The 16,394-nt window shown below is 45.6% G+C and overlaps 1 protein-coding gene across 13 annotated transcripts in view; it reads left to right on the top strand.

Moving 5' to 3' along the window:
• pak5 (p21 protein (Cdc42/Rac)-activated kinase 5) overlaps window positions 1–16,394 on the top strand; it is a 458,196-nt gene that overhangs the window by 342,901 nt on the left and 98,901 nt on the right. For all 13 annotated transcript variants that reach the window (XM_072506274.1, XM_072506265.1, XM_072506242.1 and 10 more), the window contains one exon: window positions 8,326–9,132. In XM_072506274.1, the coding sequence (XP_072362375.1) occupies window positions 8,326–9,132 (807 nt within the window). The remainder of the gene's footprint in view (window positions 1–8,325; window positions 9,133–16,394) is intronic.

The following is a 16,394-nucleotide window of genomic DNA, read 5'->3' as shown; positions in this document are numbered from 1 at the left end:
CTGCAGATTCCCTGGCAGCAGAGGGTGGCGAACAATAGGAAACCACCGCAAATGACGCCGTAGGGGACGGATGAAATCCATCCTTAGCCTTTCTAGATTTTCTTTCCTGGTAATCATGAAGATGAAGTATGATTACAGTTTAATGAAAATAAATGCTTATAAATTTTGCATGTAATGGAAATAAATATAATCTGATAGTTTTGGAATTCATGTAATATGATTAAAAGTAAAAGTATTACCATAGATGATTTACAATCTAAATGAATGAAGTGTTGAAAATGAGAGCTGGAAACAGTTGCCATCTTGTCCTTCAATTAACAGTTCATTTAGAATTACTACGGTATAACTTTGTGCATTGGGTGGTTGAACTTGTGCATTGCAATAGATGAGAGGCATTAAAAGGATAGGGTTATTAATTATGTACTCTGCTATTTTTCATGGTAAATTTGGTTTGAGTCTTATTCTGCTGCCGAGAGGAAGCAAGTCTTTCTGCAACCATTGCAGCTTATCATCAAAGAACAGACTGCACAAGGAGCTTCATGAAAAATGGCCACTGTCACTGAAATCTGGAACAAACCCCCCAGAAGAGTTCCAAAAGCAATAAAATGGAAATGAAAGGCAGGCACTTGAAAACGTTTGACTTTAATTCGTAAATATGCGATGACATTGTGAAACATTGATATTTAAAACTCGATCGTCTTTGATGATTAGAATTTTCCTTTTGTCTTTGCATCTTGTATCAGTTCAATGTGCTTTACCTTGATAAATATGCTTGGAGCTAATAAATGTACTTTTATAAGAAAGAGTGATTGTGGGTATTAACATTGGTAATTTTATTGAGGTTAAAAATTTACTTATACAAGATGGTGCTGTAATCACGCTATCTGTATTCAAGTAGTTGGTTGTAAATATTTAAGTGAAATTTTGTGGCCTGGTAAAATAACAGGTTAACTAAAGCTGGTGAGATAACTGTATTCCTGTTTGATTGATTTACTATTTGCGAGCTGTTATGGGCCAGGGTTTAGAGAACCCCAAAGTGTATCATGGAGTTCACCTGGCCCACAACTTTTAATAGATTGTGGTATGGGAAGCACACGGCCCACTCTACAGGTGTGGTGCAGCAGAAATGGAAAAGTATTTTTTAAAGCAAAACAATGTTTATTCTATGAACTCAATTAACCTTTTTAAAACATACAGTGAACATCTTAGCAACCATTAAATCAAATGCAACCCCCAAAGAATACAACACTAAGTAATCCTTAATAACTTCCCAAACAACATCCAGAAGGCAAAAGAAACACCTTTTAACAGAAGCACATTAGGTTTACATTCACTACTGAGAACATTTATAATTCTGAATTCACCAAATGATCAAGAGATAATCGTTTCATGGCAGAGAGATCAACAGTACACCTGCTTTGTCTGGCTTCAGCTCCAACACTGGAAACAAAACTAAAACACACACTGCAACAAACAGCCTAAAACGAAAGTAAAAAAGCTGACAGACAGACCAGCTCCACCCACACACTGACATCACTGATAAACACCCATTTCTTAAAGGTACATTTCTTAAACACCCATTTCTTAAAGGTACTCTCACATGAGAGAGCAAAATCATTAAATGCTTTTTCAATGCAGGGAAAAACAAGTGAGGTTACATTTCTTGATTGAAACTAAAGAGAAACTTTATACGTAAAATATGAAATAACATTTACTGTGAAGACAACATTTTACCTTAAATATGTGATGCATTTAGAAATCTAGTTGTACGTGAGGTTGGCCAGTGGCCATCGTTCACAAAGCTGGACATGAGCCAAGCGTATCTCCAACTAGAATTAGATGCAGCATCAGGGAAGTACGTTACCATCAATACCCACAGTGTGTTGCAGCGAAGAAGGCCCCCTCAGCTGGCCACTGGAGCGGAACGTTCAAACTTGGGTGGGGAGGGGGGGGGGAGAGGAGTGTAATAGCCCTTACGAGGCTCACAGGGATACACTAGTCCATCCCCCCATGGGACACGTGGAATATGAGCTGCCCTGCTGATGGGCAGAGGCTCGCCCAGCAGGGGCTCATTACCTTGCTCTGAAAAAGCAGGCCTGGACCAGGACCAGCATTCTGGTAATCCTAACGGGATTTATTATGTCTACACCTCCATAGCAGCTATTTCCTTTGATCTGAATTTGACCTTCTCAGGCCTCCTTGGCCTTCACAAGCACCTTGTTCATGCAGGTATCAGATGTCTACCCAAAAGAGCATGTGTTCTGAAACAAATCACTTGATCAGTGGCAATCTGGGTATTTCTTTTCTAAAAAGAGGCAAAAAGTACAAGCCAGCAAGAAAAAAAGGTAAAAGGGATTGCTATGTGCAGACATGCTTGGATGATACCAGATTAATTGGAACAAAGGAATAGGTTTTGGACATTCTGTTCCTCTGACCTGTTTCCACCATACAGGGAGATCTGTATCTTAACACCATCCAACAGTTTTTGCTCCAGATCCTGAGCAAAAGTGTATTGATTTGGGATTTTAAATTATTAATTGAGCTAGCACCTTTGATTGCTGTGGGAGAAAGTTCCACACTTCTATCACTTTTTACCTGACAAATTGTTCCCTAATTTGTCTCTTGAGTGGACTGGCTCTGCGTTATGGTTCTTTCCCCCCTTGTCTTAGGCTACCCCACCAGTGAAACAAGTATTTGCTGTCATTTTTAGTGGGGGATGTTTTGTGCTTCGGACAGCGTTTGGGTTGGGATGGAACATTTTCCAAATGTCGTACCTGTGTCTATGCTTACACCAGTAATGCAACTGCATGCTATCGCAATTTTACACTATACCATGTTTATCTTGGCGGCAACTGCAAAGACTGACTGGGATTATTTATTTTGGAACTCAACAGCTTTCAGAGCAGAAAGAGTTTCTGACCATCAGTCTAGACCTGGGCATAAGCCTGTATTTCAGATGCTAAAGGACAGTGTTAGAACTCAGCACGCTGCAGCTTGACATTCAGTTTGTAAAATAGCAGTGGAGAACAGAAGAAGCCAGGAATGCTTCAATCAAATTGAATCGGAAATCCTTTACAGAATATTAAGAACAGTATAAAACTGTGAAAATTAATTAAGTAGTTATTAATTAGGGGCCACAACTCATTAAGGAAAATTAAATAGAATTTTCCCTGTGGTCTTTGCACCTCAAGATTAGCTTCAATTGATGGGAAAATTAATTTAATAGTGGGTATTCCTACAGTTTGCATACACCTAGATCAACCAATACCATGCACAGCAGCATTATGGTGTGTGACAGCCAAAGTTTTTCCATCTCCCTTCACGTCTGCCAGCAAATCTCAGCTAAAACTCTGTATGTTTTTGCATGTTTTCCAGTGGTTTTCACCCTTCCCAGCTCAATTCTTAACCTGCACAGTGCACTGAGGGAGAGCTGCATTGTCTAAGGTGCCAGGATTCCGCCTGACCTCTCCAGTGGATATGAAACAACCCCTAGTACTATTCAAAGAGGAAATAGGGAATTCTCCCAGTGTCCTGTCTATAGCCTATGGGCGCACTTCAGCGACCCGTTGCAGCCGGCGTGAATCCGAGTGAGTCATGCGAAAGGCCAAAATGGGGTTCCGTGCCAGGCCAATCACGAGTCACCCAATTCACTCCACCTGGTGCGATCTGGATCTTGTCTGCAGATCTGCATATTTAAATGAACTGTATGGCTCATTTGAATACCCAGACGCCAGATTCACCCGGCGCCCGAGACTCGACAACTGTGCCTGGGAGTCCTTGTCAGGGCACCATTTAGTACTGGTCCACACAAATGTGGACCTGGCGTAACGGCATCTGCGAGTCTCCCAGGCCATTGGAGACTCCAGGTGGTAGAGACCGGGCAGGATATTACCCTGGTACCTTCACACTGCCAGTCACACCCAGGCTACTTGACAGTGTTACCCTGGCACTGCCAGAGTGCCCGGGTGGCACTACCGGGTATCGGGCCCGGGGGGCCTTGCTGCACTGGCATTAGTACAGTAAGAAGTCTTACAACACCAGGTTGAAGTCCCACAGGTTTGTTTTAAACACTAGCTTTCGGAGCACTGCTCCTTCCTCAGGTGAATGAAGAGGTATGTTCCAGAAACATATATACATAGACAAAGTCAAAGATGCAAGACAATGCTTTGAATGCGAACATTTGCAGGTAATTAAGTCTTTACAGATCCAGAGATAGGGTTAACCCCAGGTTAAAGAGGTGTGAATTGTCCCAAGCCAGGACAGTTGGTAGGATTTTGCAAGCCCAGGCCAGATGGTGGGGGATGAATGTAATGCAACATTATTCCAAGGTCCTGGTTGAGGCCAGGACCTCACGTGTGCGGAACTTGGCTATAAGTTTCTGCTCAGCAATTTTGCGTTGTCGCGCATCCTGAAGGCCGCCTTGGAGAACGTTTATCCGGAGATCAGAGGCTGAATGCCCTTGTACGAACCCTTGACTGCTGAAGTGTCCCCCGACTGGAAGGGAACATTCCTGCCTGGCAATTGTCGCGCGATGTCCGTTCATCCATTATCGCAGCGTCTGCATGGTCTCGCCAATGTACCACGCTTTGGGACATCCGTTCCTGCAGCGTACGAGGTAGACAACGTTGGCCGAGTCGCACGAGTATGTACCGCGTACCTGGTGGGTGTAATGGTGGTACCCATTTCGATGATCTGGCACGATTTGCAGCGATTGCCATGGCAGGGTTTTGAGGTGTCGTGGTCGCTGTTCTGAAGGCTGGGTAGTTTGCTGCAAACAATGGTTTGGTTGAAGTTGCGCGGTTGTTTGAAGGCAAGTAGTGGGGGTGTGGGGATGACCCTGGTAAGATGTTCATCTTCATCGATGACGTGTTGAAGGCTGCAAAGAAGATGTCGTAGTTTCTCCACTCCGGGGAAGTACTGGACGATGAAGGGTACTCTGTCAGTTGTGTCCCGTGTTTGTCTTCCGAGGAGGTCGATGCTGTGGCACGTTCTTTGCCATGGCACGTTGGAACTGTCGATCAATGAGTCGAGCGCCATATCCCGTTCGTACAAGGGCATCTTTCAGCGTCTGTAGATGTCTGTACACTCCTCCTCATTTGAACAGATCCTGTGTATACGGAGAGCTTGTCCATAGGGGATGGCTTCTTTAATGTGTTTAGGGTGGAAGCTGGAAAAGTGGAGCATCGTGAGGTTATCCGTGGGCTTGCGGTAAAGCGAAGTGCTGAGGTGACCGTCCTTGATGGAGATGAGCGTGTCCAAGAATGCAACCGATTTTGGAGAGTAGTCCATGGTGAGTCTGATGGTGGGATGGAATGTTTGATGTCATTGTGTAGTCGTTTCAGTGATTCTTCGCCATGGGTCCAAAGGAAAAAAATTTCCATGTATCTGATGTGTAACGTCAGTTGAAGGTCCTGTGCAGTGAGGAGGTCTTGTTCAAACTTGTGCGTGAAGATGTTGGCATATTGAGTTGCGAATTTGGTCCCCATGGCTGTTCCGTGTGTCTGGATGAAGAACTTGTTGTTGAAGGTGAAGACGTTGTGATCTGGAATGAAGCGGATGAGTTGCAGAATTGCGTCTGCAGATTGGCAGTTGTCGGTGTTGAGTACTGAGGCTGTTGCAGCAATGCCGTCGTCATGGGGGATGCTGGTGTAGAGTGCCGAGACGTCCATTGTGACGAGGAATGTTCCTGGTTCAACTGGTCCATGGGTGCTGAGTTTCTGTAGAAAGTCCGTTGTGTTGCGACAGAAGCTGGACGTTCCTTGTATGATGGGTTTCAAGATGCCCTTTTCTGTTGTTTTGGAGGATTACTTCAAGATTTCAATGGTTGGCATATATGTCGACATCCACAGTATGTTTACTTATAGATACTAGCCGATCACCAGTCGTGTGCACAGCGTTAGTCTGATATCTGAAGCATGATTATCATATTTCACGTGGCCTCTTGTGCGTATTGAAATGGTGCACTCTGGGTATTGCAATTCCATATGACTATGGTAAAAACTCCTTACTCTCTGGACCTCCTGTAGAATTTGTCAACAGCTGCTCGAAATCCCTGGGTTGCTGGAAAACTCCTTTCCCACTTGGCTCTTGGTCTCTCTTGATATCATTTTCCACAGCAGTATGCTGAAAATTAGAACACCTACCATGCTTTCCTCTCACCTTCATTTTCTTCCTCTTGCCTCTCCGTCTCAGAATTTATCCACTGCCCAATGATTTTAGTTGTGTATGTTTCTCATACTGTCAATGTTACTTCTATGGCTGCGTATCCAACTGGGTCAGAAAACAAAGTCGGCTCGGAATTAAATTGGACAGCCTGATTGGTTGAAATTGCGGCATTTGAATTAGTTGCTTTTCTCTGAAATCTTTCCTGATCATATTTCAATATAATAAGTATTTCAGCTAAAGAGAAAGATTTGATATTTGTTGTGCTGCAGGCAGTTTTAATGCACCATCCTAAGCATTTAATGTGCAACATCTTATGCACAAGACTTTTAATGAATACAGATTTTTGCATCAGTCATAAGGAATTATCACCATTGAGAGAGGAGTTTTCCCCCAATGGAACCACATTTATGCAAGGTTGTCGCCTGGAAATGTAACTCTTATAATCATTCAAATTTGACATGTGATATTCTTTAAATGTACTACCTAATATAGAACACCGTGTGGAACAACTACATTCATTCCTGTGTTGACGTGGTTTAACTATAATCCTATCTTATGCAAATGCTAGGAAGTGTTCAAAGGAAAGTGCGTTACAGAAGATCGGCTTTGGAATTACTCAGCAATCATCAACATAACAATGGTGAATGTCTGGTTTGGGGCATTCATTGCAGTCTTGACAGGAAAGATCAGTTCAACTACCTTTCTTACAACATGGCTTCTGAAAACTAAAATGTATTTTTATTATTTGGAGACGGGGAATGAAGTGCTCTTACCACAGCACCATTGCTAAATTTTATGTAAATGCGTTAATTTGAAAACCCTGGTGAGAGGACTCGAAGGGAGGGGGAGAAGGTCTGGAATAAAAGTTCTGAAAATTGAAATGCTTCCTCCCATTGTTTCCCAGGGCTACATTAGAAAACGTATTTGCATGTTCTCCAAATCTTCATTTGAAGAATGACTAACAAACAACTTATGCTTGTTGACAAATACTAATCATATTGTTGCATAGTATTGAACAAATATATTTAATGCTGTCCGAAAGTTTAAATTTGACATTTCGAATTGTGAATGTCTACGGGATTTCCGTGTAAGCTGAGTTCTCTATGCTGTTCTTCCTATCCCATTTCTGATAATTCAGGATAAAAGCAAATTACTGCGGATGCTGGAATCTGAAATAAAAGAGAAAATGCTGGAAAATCTCAGCAAGTCTGGCAGCATCTGTAGGGAGAGAAAAGAGCTAAAGTTTCGAGTCCGATGACTCTTTGTCAAAGCTTTGACAAAGAGTCAACGGACTCGAAACGTTAGCTCTTTTCTCTATCTGATCATTCAGACATTTTTGTGGTGAAAGTTGGATTTTCTAACAATTCAAATTAAGTAATGTCAATAACACAAAATGATGATTTTATTCATAATATTTTCAAACTATCCCACAATTTGACTTCAGTGACTGAAGTACTATCAAAATTAATTTGAACATTTCAATGACATTATTCAACAGAACACATTTGACAGATAGAACCTTATAGAAGAAGAGGAAATGTTAGAAATAGATAGCAAGTCCATGATGAAGGATGCTGACTCCTAACATTACATGATTACTTTGTTTTTCAGATGATGACAGATGTGTTGTGTATTTCCAGCAGTTTTGTTTCTTATTTCAAATTTTCAGCAGTAGCAGTTTTATTTCTAAACCAGCTTTGAAGAAAAGGGCTGAAACAAATGGAAGAATATTGTAGAGAGAAGTCCATCACTGAGAGTACCATTATTACTCTAAAAATTTAATCCAATGAGTTCCTAACATTCCCTATCTGCCGATCATCCAAACCCCAGCCCAGTTGATCAAACATGAATGGCATCTACCACCTCATTGGCAGTTCTCATTGAAATATTTGAGACCAAGTAGAAAGAATTGGATAGATGGTCTTATCCGATCATGCCAAACAGATGGCCCAACACAACCTAACACCAGATAGACATTTTAAAATGAGAATAGGTGTGAATATTTGAAATTGTTAACAACATTTTTCTCAGAGAAACATTTTTTAAAAGTTCTAAGCAAAAGATTACATTGAACTTTAAAGCATTGACTGCTGTATTCTGATATTAAACATGATTCAGTGTACCCTCCATCTCTATTAACTGATTTATTTTTTGTTACAGACTATAGTCAGAGGAAACAGAGCATGGAAAGACACCTCTTTAAATGGCCTTTTGGAAGAGTTCAATGATATTTCTGTAACTCGTTCAAACTCTCTACGTAGGGAGAGTCCTCCTGCTCCACCTCAGAAAAATTCCAATCATAGCCTCTGCAGTCCTGAAGAAAATGGCTACAGCCATTATTATCTCAGACATTCATATGATATTGAACCTTCAAAAGATTTTACAGCAGGGAAATGCAAAGAACAGAGCAATCATGCTGAAGACTGGGACAGACATCTCAAATATAACAAAGCTGCTCAACAAAATGGCCAGGATTCTAACAGAGTTCGGTCTGTAGAAACATATTATTTAGAAGACAATGCACACAAGGCAGATTATGGTAGATTGCCACCAGACTATTATACATATTTGGTGTCAAAAATTAGGCCAACAGACCACATTGTGGCAAGCAGGGACTCCCCAAGAGCTCAAAGATCACCACCAGTTCACAGGAGACACCAACAAAGTACACCTTCTAGAAATGCTCAAAGAGAAATTCCTAGGGAAAAATTGGAATACAAAGAGAAAGACTGGGGTCCAGAACCCCAAAGGGAAGACTTGGACAAACGACCAAAGTCATCCTATGTCATACAGACAAGTCCTCAGCCGACCATGAGACAGAGATCAAAATCAGGATCTGGACTGCAGGAACCAAGTGTGCCATATGCTGCCAGTGCATTTAAGTCAACACATCCCACTGGACATGCATATAGTTCATACACATATCCAAGGCTGTCGGAGCCGACGGCCGTATCATCCATTCCGAAGGTAAAGGCCACTTTCATATTCAAACCGTCAACACTTGTATTCACATCTGCATTCCATCACTGCGTGGCACTGTGTGGTTTGATTTCATTGGATCTCCATCCTCCCTAGTTTCAATTTAACACCCCCTCCGCTTTTATTAGCTGATTCAAATGTAATTGTACTCTTTGAATTTTAAAACAAACGCTTTCTTCTAAAGTCGTTTGGTCTTAATGGGTTTAAAGAGTCAACAATAAAAATACAGTCATGAACCTTTTAAAGAAACTCTGAAAAGTAAGGAAGTTATATATTACAAATATAATTAAGTGAAAAAGTAGAGTAACTATCAAATCTGTGAACAATTCTTCCTCCTCCTGATTGTTCTGAAGATATTTAATTTATGTCATGGAGATCATATTAGCATTATATGGTTAGGATGCTGTACATTTTGCTAATTTATTTTTTGAGTTTTTGCAAATCCCAGAACCATTTTATATTTTATTCAGATTTTGCACATTCATCAATCAGTGCTGCTCTAATCTGCTTACCAGGAAATGCATGAGTGGCCAACAGAACTACCAGCTTTTCCTGCATCTTTCAGAAGTGTATTCCTAAATAGGATGAGATTGAGAACCAACATTGTAGGAAATTATAGAGCAGAAACCCCATGCTGCCAGTGCATTATACAAAACGGTTTGACATATAACACTGTTTAGCTTTTCCATTTTTGTTGGGAATAAAGATCAAGCAGTTATTCCCAGCTGTCTCACCTGGAACCCATTTGTATTGCAACTAAAAGGATGGGTAGGCAACTCGCACTTTAGTCTCCAGCAGGACAGCTCTAAAATTGGAACCTCGCCATGATGACACACTGACAATACATTTCCCAGCCTGTAGGCTTTGCTGTCCATTTCTCCCTTTTACTCCAAATTGCATATATGTAGCAGCTTTAAAATAATTAAAATGTCTCCAGGTGCATCACAGGACCAATATGAAACATACGTTGACACTGAACACATGAGATATTAGGAAAGGTCCAAAAGCTCAGTCAAAGAGGTTGGTATTAATGAGCATCTTAAAGAAAGTGAGAGACAGAGAGGTTTACAGAGGGAATTCCAGAGCTGGGAAACTGAAAGCACGGCCGCCAATGCAGAATCAGCAAAAGCCAGTGATGTGCAAGAGACAAGAATTGATGGGACAAAGATCTTGGAGGGTTGTGAGGCTGGAGAAGATTATAGAATTAGGAGGGGCAATGCCATGGGATGATTTTCAAACCAGAATAAGGGGCAAAATTCTCCGTAATCGACGCGATGTCCGCCGACCGGCGCCAAAAGTGGCGCGAATCAGTCCAGCATCGCGCCGCCCCAGAGGTGCGGAATCCTCCGCCCCTTGAGCATCCGAGCCCTAACCTTGAGGGGCTAGGCCTGCGCCGGACTGATTTCCACCCCGCCAGCTGACAGGAAAGGCCTTTGGTGCCCCGCCAGCTGGCGCAGAAATAACATTGCTGGGCGGCGCATGCGCGGGAGCGTCAGCGGCCGCTCACTGCATCCCCGCACATGCGCAGTGGAGGGAATCGCTTCCGCCTCCGCCATGGTGGAGACCGTGGCGAAGGCGGAAGGAAAAGAGTGCCCCCACGGCACAGGCCCGCCCGCGGATTGATGGGCCCCGATCACGGGCCAGGCCTCTGTGGGGGCCCCCCCCGGGGCCAGATCGCCCCGCGCCTCCCCCAGGACACCGGAGCCCGCCCGCGCCGCCTTGTCCCGCCGATAAGAGAGGTGGTTTAATCCACGCCGGCGGGACAGGCATTCTAGCAGCAGGACTTCGGCCCATCCGGGCCGGAGAATCGCCGGGGGGGCCCGCCAACCGGCGCGGCGCGATTTCCACCCCCACCGAATCTGCGGTGCCGGAGAATTCGGCAACCGGCGGGGGCGGGATTCACGCCAGCCCCCGGCGATTCTCCGACCCGGCGGGGGGTCGGAGAATCTCGCCCCTGCTTTTTGTCTTGCAGTCATCAGGATAGATGCAAGAATATCAAATGTCAAAGACTAACAATTTATACTGCATTTGCTATTTGGTTGGCAAGTGGATTCTGATTCATCTAGCCGTTGCCATGGAGAATGCACCAGGAAACAGTTATTTCCCCAAGCTTTTGTTTAAATTCAAAAAAGGCATGTTAACTCTGATCAAGGTGTTTCCAAAAGGAATGCATCAGGGAACAGTTGTCTCCCATACTTTTGTTCAATTGAAATAGGTGTAAAGCCTGGACATGTTCTGTTCCCTGGTACAGTCACCATAGCTAAGCCTCAACCAATTATCCACTTGCGAACCAAATTAGCACCCTTTTCTCATGTAGTATAAATTGTTCCTTTTGAAATTTAGTGTTCTTGCATCTGTCCTGATCAATGCAAGCTGTTCAGTTATGATCAGCAACCAAGTTATGCTATCAAGGATTGTGACTCTTACTAATTGTATGCACAGGCTTATTTTTAAACTGTTCAATGTGTAGTATTTCTTCAAACAAAAGTATGAGTTTCAAAAGTATCTTCTACAGCTACGCACATGGAAGGGATGCAGTTGGAACTAAATAATGTCATATCACCAGAATATTAAAAGTATCACTGGCCATTTATTTTTACTCTCCAATCAAGGACAAATGGAAAACCTGGAAAAGTGTGAGGTATTTGGGGAGGGTGAACAAGGTAAATGATTACATTATGAATGGTAGGACCCTGGAAAGTACGGAAGATCAGAGGGACCTTGGAATGCATATCCACGGATCCCTGAAGATGGCAGGCAGGTAGATAGGGTGGTTAAGAAGGCATTTGCCTTTGTTAACTGAAGCATAGAATACAAGAGCAGGGAGGTCATGCTAGAACTGTATAGAACGCTGGATAGGCCACAACTGGAGTGCTGCGTACATTATAAGAAGGATGTGATTGCACTGGAGAGGGTGAAAAGGGGATTTTCCAGGATGCTGGGGGGTCTGAGCTATGAGGAAAGATTGGATAGACTGGTGCTACTTTCTTTGGTGCAGGAAAGTTTGAGAGGGGACCTGATACAGGTGTATAGAAATTACGAGAGGCATGGGTAGGGTGGATAGGAAGGCACTTTTTCCATTAGTAGAGGGATCAATAACCAGGGGGCAGAGATTTAAGATAAGAGGTAGAAGGCTTAAGAGGGGAGTTGAGGAGAAACGTTTTTCATTTAGAGCGGATCAGAGCCTGGAACTCCCTGCCTGAAAGCGTAGTGAAGTCAGAAACTTTTGTAACATTTAAGAAGAATTTAGATATTCACTTGTGCTGCCATAATCTCCAGGGCCATGGACCAAGATGTTGACTGGCTTGAAGACTGAGGCCCAAATGGTCTCCTACTGTGCTGTAAACATCTATGGATCAGGATCTTTTTATCACTTTCTGAAAATACCATCTGCATTAATTGCCACAGCCACAGCATCGAGCAAGATAACAGCAGAGAAGTAGGGTGATTATGATATTTGGAAATAATAGCAAGTGCAGTTTCCTCTAGCCACTGATGTGATCAAAACACCAGCCCAATTATAAAATGGGGGAGCAATTTGTGCTTGCCTTAATTCTGTTCTTTTTTTTAATCATAGAATTTACAGTGCAGAAGGAGGCCATTCGGCCCATCGAGTCTGCACCGGCTCTTGGAAAGAGCACCCTACCCAAGGTCAGCATCGCCACCCTATCCCCATAACCCAGTAACCCCACCCAACACTAAGGGCAATTTTGGACACTAAGGGCAATTTAGCATGGCCAATCCACCTAACCTGCACATCTTTGGACTGTGGGAGGAAACCGGAGCACCCGGAGGAAACCCACGCACACACGAGGAGGATGTACAGACTCCGCACAGACAGTGACCCAAGCCGGAATCGAACCTGGGACCCTGGAGCTGTGAAGCAATTGTGCTATCCACAAGGCTACCGTGCTGCCCCTGAATTATAAGGTTGCTAGTGGAATCTGTACAGGGCCTTGATGAGACCACACCAGGATATGGTGTGCAGTTTTGGCCTCCTTGCCTAACGAAGGATAAATTTGCCAGAAAGGGAATACAAAGGTTCACCAGACTGATTCTTGGGATGGCAGGATTGTCGTTTGAGGAAAGGCCTGTGTTCACTGGAGTTTGGGAAAATGAGAGGGGATCTTATTGAAATGTCTAAAATTCTGACAGGCTGAATGCAGGGATGTTGTTTCCTCTGGAGGTGGGGGTCGAGAACAAGAAGGCAATCTCAGGATACGGGGTATGCTATTTAGGACTGAGATGAGGAGAAACTTCTTCACTCAGGGTAGTGAACCTGTGGAATTCTCTACCACAGAAGGCTGTGGAGGCTAAATCATTGAATTTAAGAACAAAATAGACAGTTACACTCTAAAGATGTTAAGGGGTATGGAGGAGTGTGGCACTGAGAGAGAGGATCAGTCATGATCATATTGAATGGTGGAGCAGGCTCAAAGAGCCGAATAACCGACTACTGCTCTGATTTTCTATGGGTGTGATCCGGGCGCAATGGGTAAACCCTGCGTGAGCCCCAGATTGGGCTCCGCACCAGACGCCGGATTGATCGTGAGTCACTCGACTTGTTTCGCCCGGGGTTATCTGGATCGTGCCCTTGCTCAGATGCCGCTTTCACCCGGCACCCAAGAGTCAACAGCTGCGCCTGCAAGACCTCAACCGGGTGTTGTCTAGCACTGTTTTTCACAAACGTGGACCAGGCATGATGGCATCACCGGGGTTGGGTCTTTAAGGCGATTAGGTACCCCTGGGTGGTTGGGGGCACGGTGGGGTTGTACCCTGGCACCCGGGCAGGGTTTGGGTCTGGGGGGCCTTGCCTATCAGAGGGGGGGGTGAGGAGGCCACCAGCAGGCACAAAAAGATTGGGGGTTTGAAAGGGGTTGGTCCTGAAAGTGGGGAGGAGGAGGCCTGTTGAGACCGGAGTAGCCGGTCAAAATGGCATCTGTCCTGCGAGGAGCCGGTCCTGTTGGTGAGCTCAGCTCATCAGTGCAGGAAATCGGCTTAAGTGTGGCCTCGACGAGGCCAAAACACTGGCAAAGTGCCAGCGAATAGCAGGGGTGAATCACCTGAAAGTGGACATTGATTTATATCCACTGAGTCACCTTGGGCCGGATTCGCCGTTGGCCGACATGGATATCGCAAAACTCAATTAGGCGGAGAATCTGTTCTGACGCCAAAATCGCACCAGGCACCGATTTGATGCCAAATCACAATTCTCCGTCAACTCGGTAGTGGCGTCAATGCGTATTGGAACACGTACAGTAAAGAACGTTTGGATATCATTAGCGGGTCCGACCGGGTATTGTCAGGGGTCTCCGCAATTCTCTTCCTCCGATAGGCCGAGTTCCCAACGGTGCGTTCACTTGTGCTTTTAAAAATCCGGAAACCAGCGTCACAACTGATGAAGGAGAGAGGAGGTAGGACACGGGAAGGAGCGACTGGGCTGCTGGGACGGACACTGGCTGGGGTGGGTGGTGCGGGCCCTGCCAGGGCCAGGGAAGGGAGGGTGACGAGTGCCCCACACGGGAGTGGAGCAGTGTCCAGGCACGGACTGCCATTACCGTGGCCACTTGCTGTGCACACACTGACCACCCATCCTGGTTCCTGGTTCTGCAGAGTGACACAGGCTGTATGGGCGCCCTAGCCGCCACCCACCGGTGGCCCACCCAGGGCAACACCCAATGTAGGCGCTACAAGGGCTGCGGAGCCTACCACTGGCAGGGCAGTGCCAGCTGATGATACCCCTGACATCAAGGACGGGCATCAGGGCCAGAAGCCCCCACGTTGCCGGGCACCAACTGGATCAGGGGTGCGGGGATGGGGAAGGACACCCGGGGGCAGAGCCCGCGTTGCCAAGTGGGACCACCATATAGCCCAGTGGACCTGGTAGGGCACGGGGGTAGGCACAATACCAACATGTTGGCCTTTCACCCCCAGCAGACAATGGATATTGGAATCCAACCAGCAATGAAGGCCTTCCTGCTAGTCGCCACAGTCCTGGGGGATGTCTTGTGGCTGTACAAGCTGGAGCTGCTCGAGGAGGAAAGTGCAGCAGCAGAGCTTGCAGCAGTGGAGCGTACCGCAGAGGGGCAGGTAGCAGCTGCCGAGATTGGAAAGCCGGTCGCCCAAAAGTCCGGATTGGAGGAGGTGCCAAGGAGGCCTCCTGTGTACAGGCACTGCCTGTCATTCAAGGACCTGCTGGACTGGGCATGCCTTCAAAGACTTGGGCTGAGCAGAGAGACAGTGCGACAGATGATGGCACAACCTGGCACCGTGGGGGTATGGGGGGAGGACACCCGCTCCCGGTGATTGTCAAGGTGATGTTCCTTTGAACTTTTATGTGATGTACCCGAACAGGCGCCAGAATGTGGCAACTTGGGGATTTTCATAGTAACTTCATTGCAGAGTTAATGTAAGCCTACTTGTGACAATAAAGATTATAAAAATAAAGGGATGATGCCGTTACTCATACATAACAAGACAAACACTGCGTGGGTGGCGTCTGCTGTGGAGACCTTAGCGCAGGAGGTGCACTCCATGGTGGGGGATGTCCACTCCATGTCTGAGCTCATGACCTCTGGGGCTGAGGGTGTGAGCTGTATGGTGCAGGGCTTCAACTGCATGGTGCAGGCACTAGTGGCAATTCATGAGTGTCAGCTCCAGAGAACTGCGTGCTTCTGGATCTCACTCTAGCTGCCCTTCTATCCCATGGCGGAGCACAGGGGTTCCGGGCACCCGAAGGGAAGAAGATCAGAAGGATCGTAACCTGGGGCCCTCCACCCTGGATGCCATGGGAGTGTCCAGGCCATCGAATACCCCTCCTCCCTGTAAGCGACACCTCCAGCCCAGCACACCAAGAAAGGTAGCATTGCAACACCCGTGGTGCCTGAAAGTAGGCCCAGACCCTCAAGGCCCAGGATCCCCAGGGGCCGCCTGTCAAGGTCTTCTTCGGTAACAGGATATGGATGGCAGCAGGCTGCCTCAAACTCAGCTACAGACCCTGGGGATACATCTAGACGTAGCATGGGGGTGTGGATGAGTAAGAACTGTAGGCACCTTGTCGGCACGGGTGAACCTAGGCACTAGTTGAGATAGGTTATCATTGTAATATAGCTCTTGTATTAAACATCACTTTTGTTCACCAGCAGATCCTCCACCCTGTCGTTTTATGGCGCCATGCTTTGCAACCACGCGTATACTCAGTGCGTCATTCCTGTGCAACGTGAGAATGGCAAACTCCGCACTGACAGTGA

The sequence above is a fragment of the Scyliorhinus torazame genome, chromosome 1 (genome assembly GCF_047496885.1).
Source record: "Scyliorhinus torazame isolate Kashiwa2021f chromosome 1, sScyTor2.1, whole genome shotgun sequence".
NCBI classification, from domain to species: Eukaryota; Metazoa; Chordata; class Chondrichthyes; order Carcharhiniformes; family Scyliorhinidae; genus Scyliorhinus; species Scyliorhinus torazame.
Note: the sequence above shows the minus strand (reverse complement) of the source record. Positions and strands in the feature narration are given on the sequence as shown.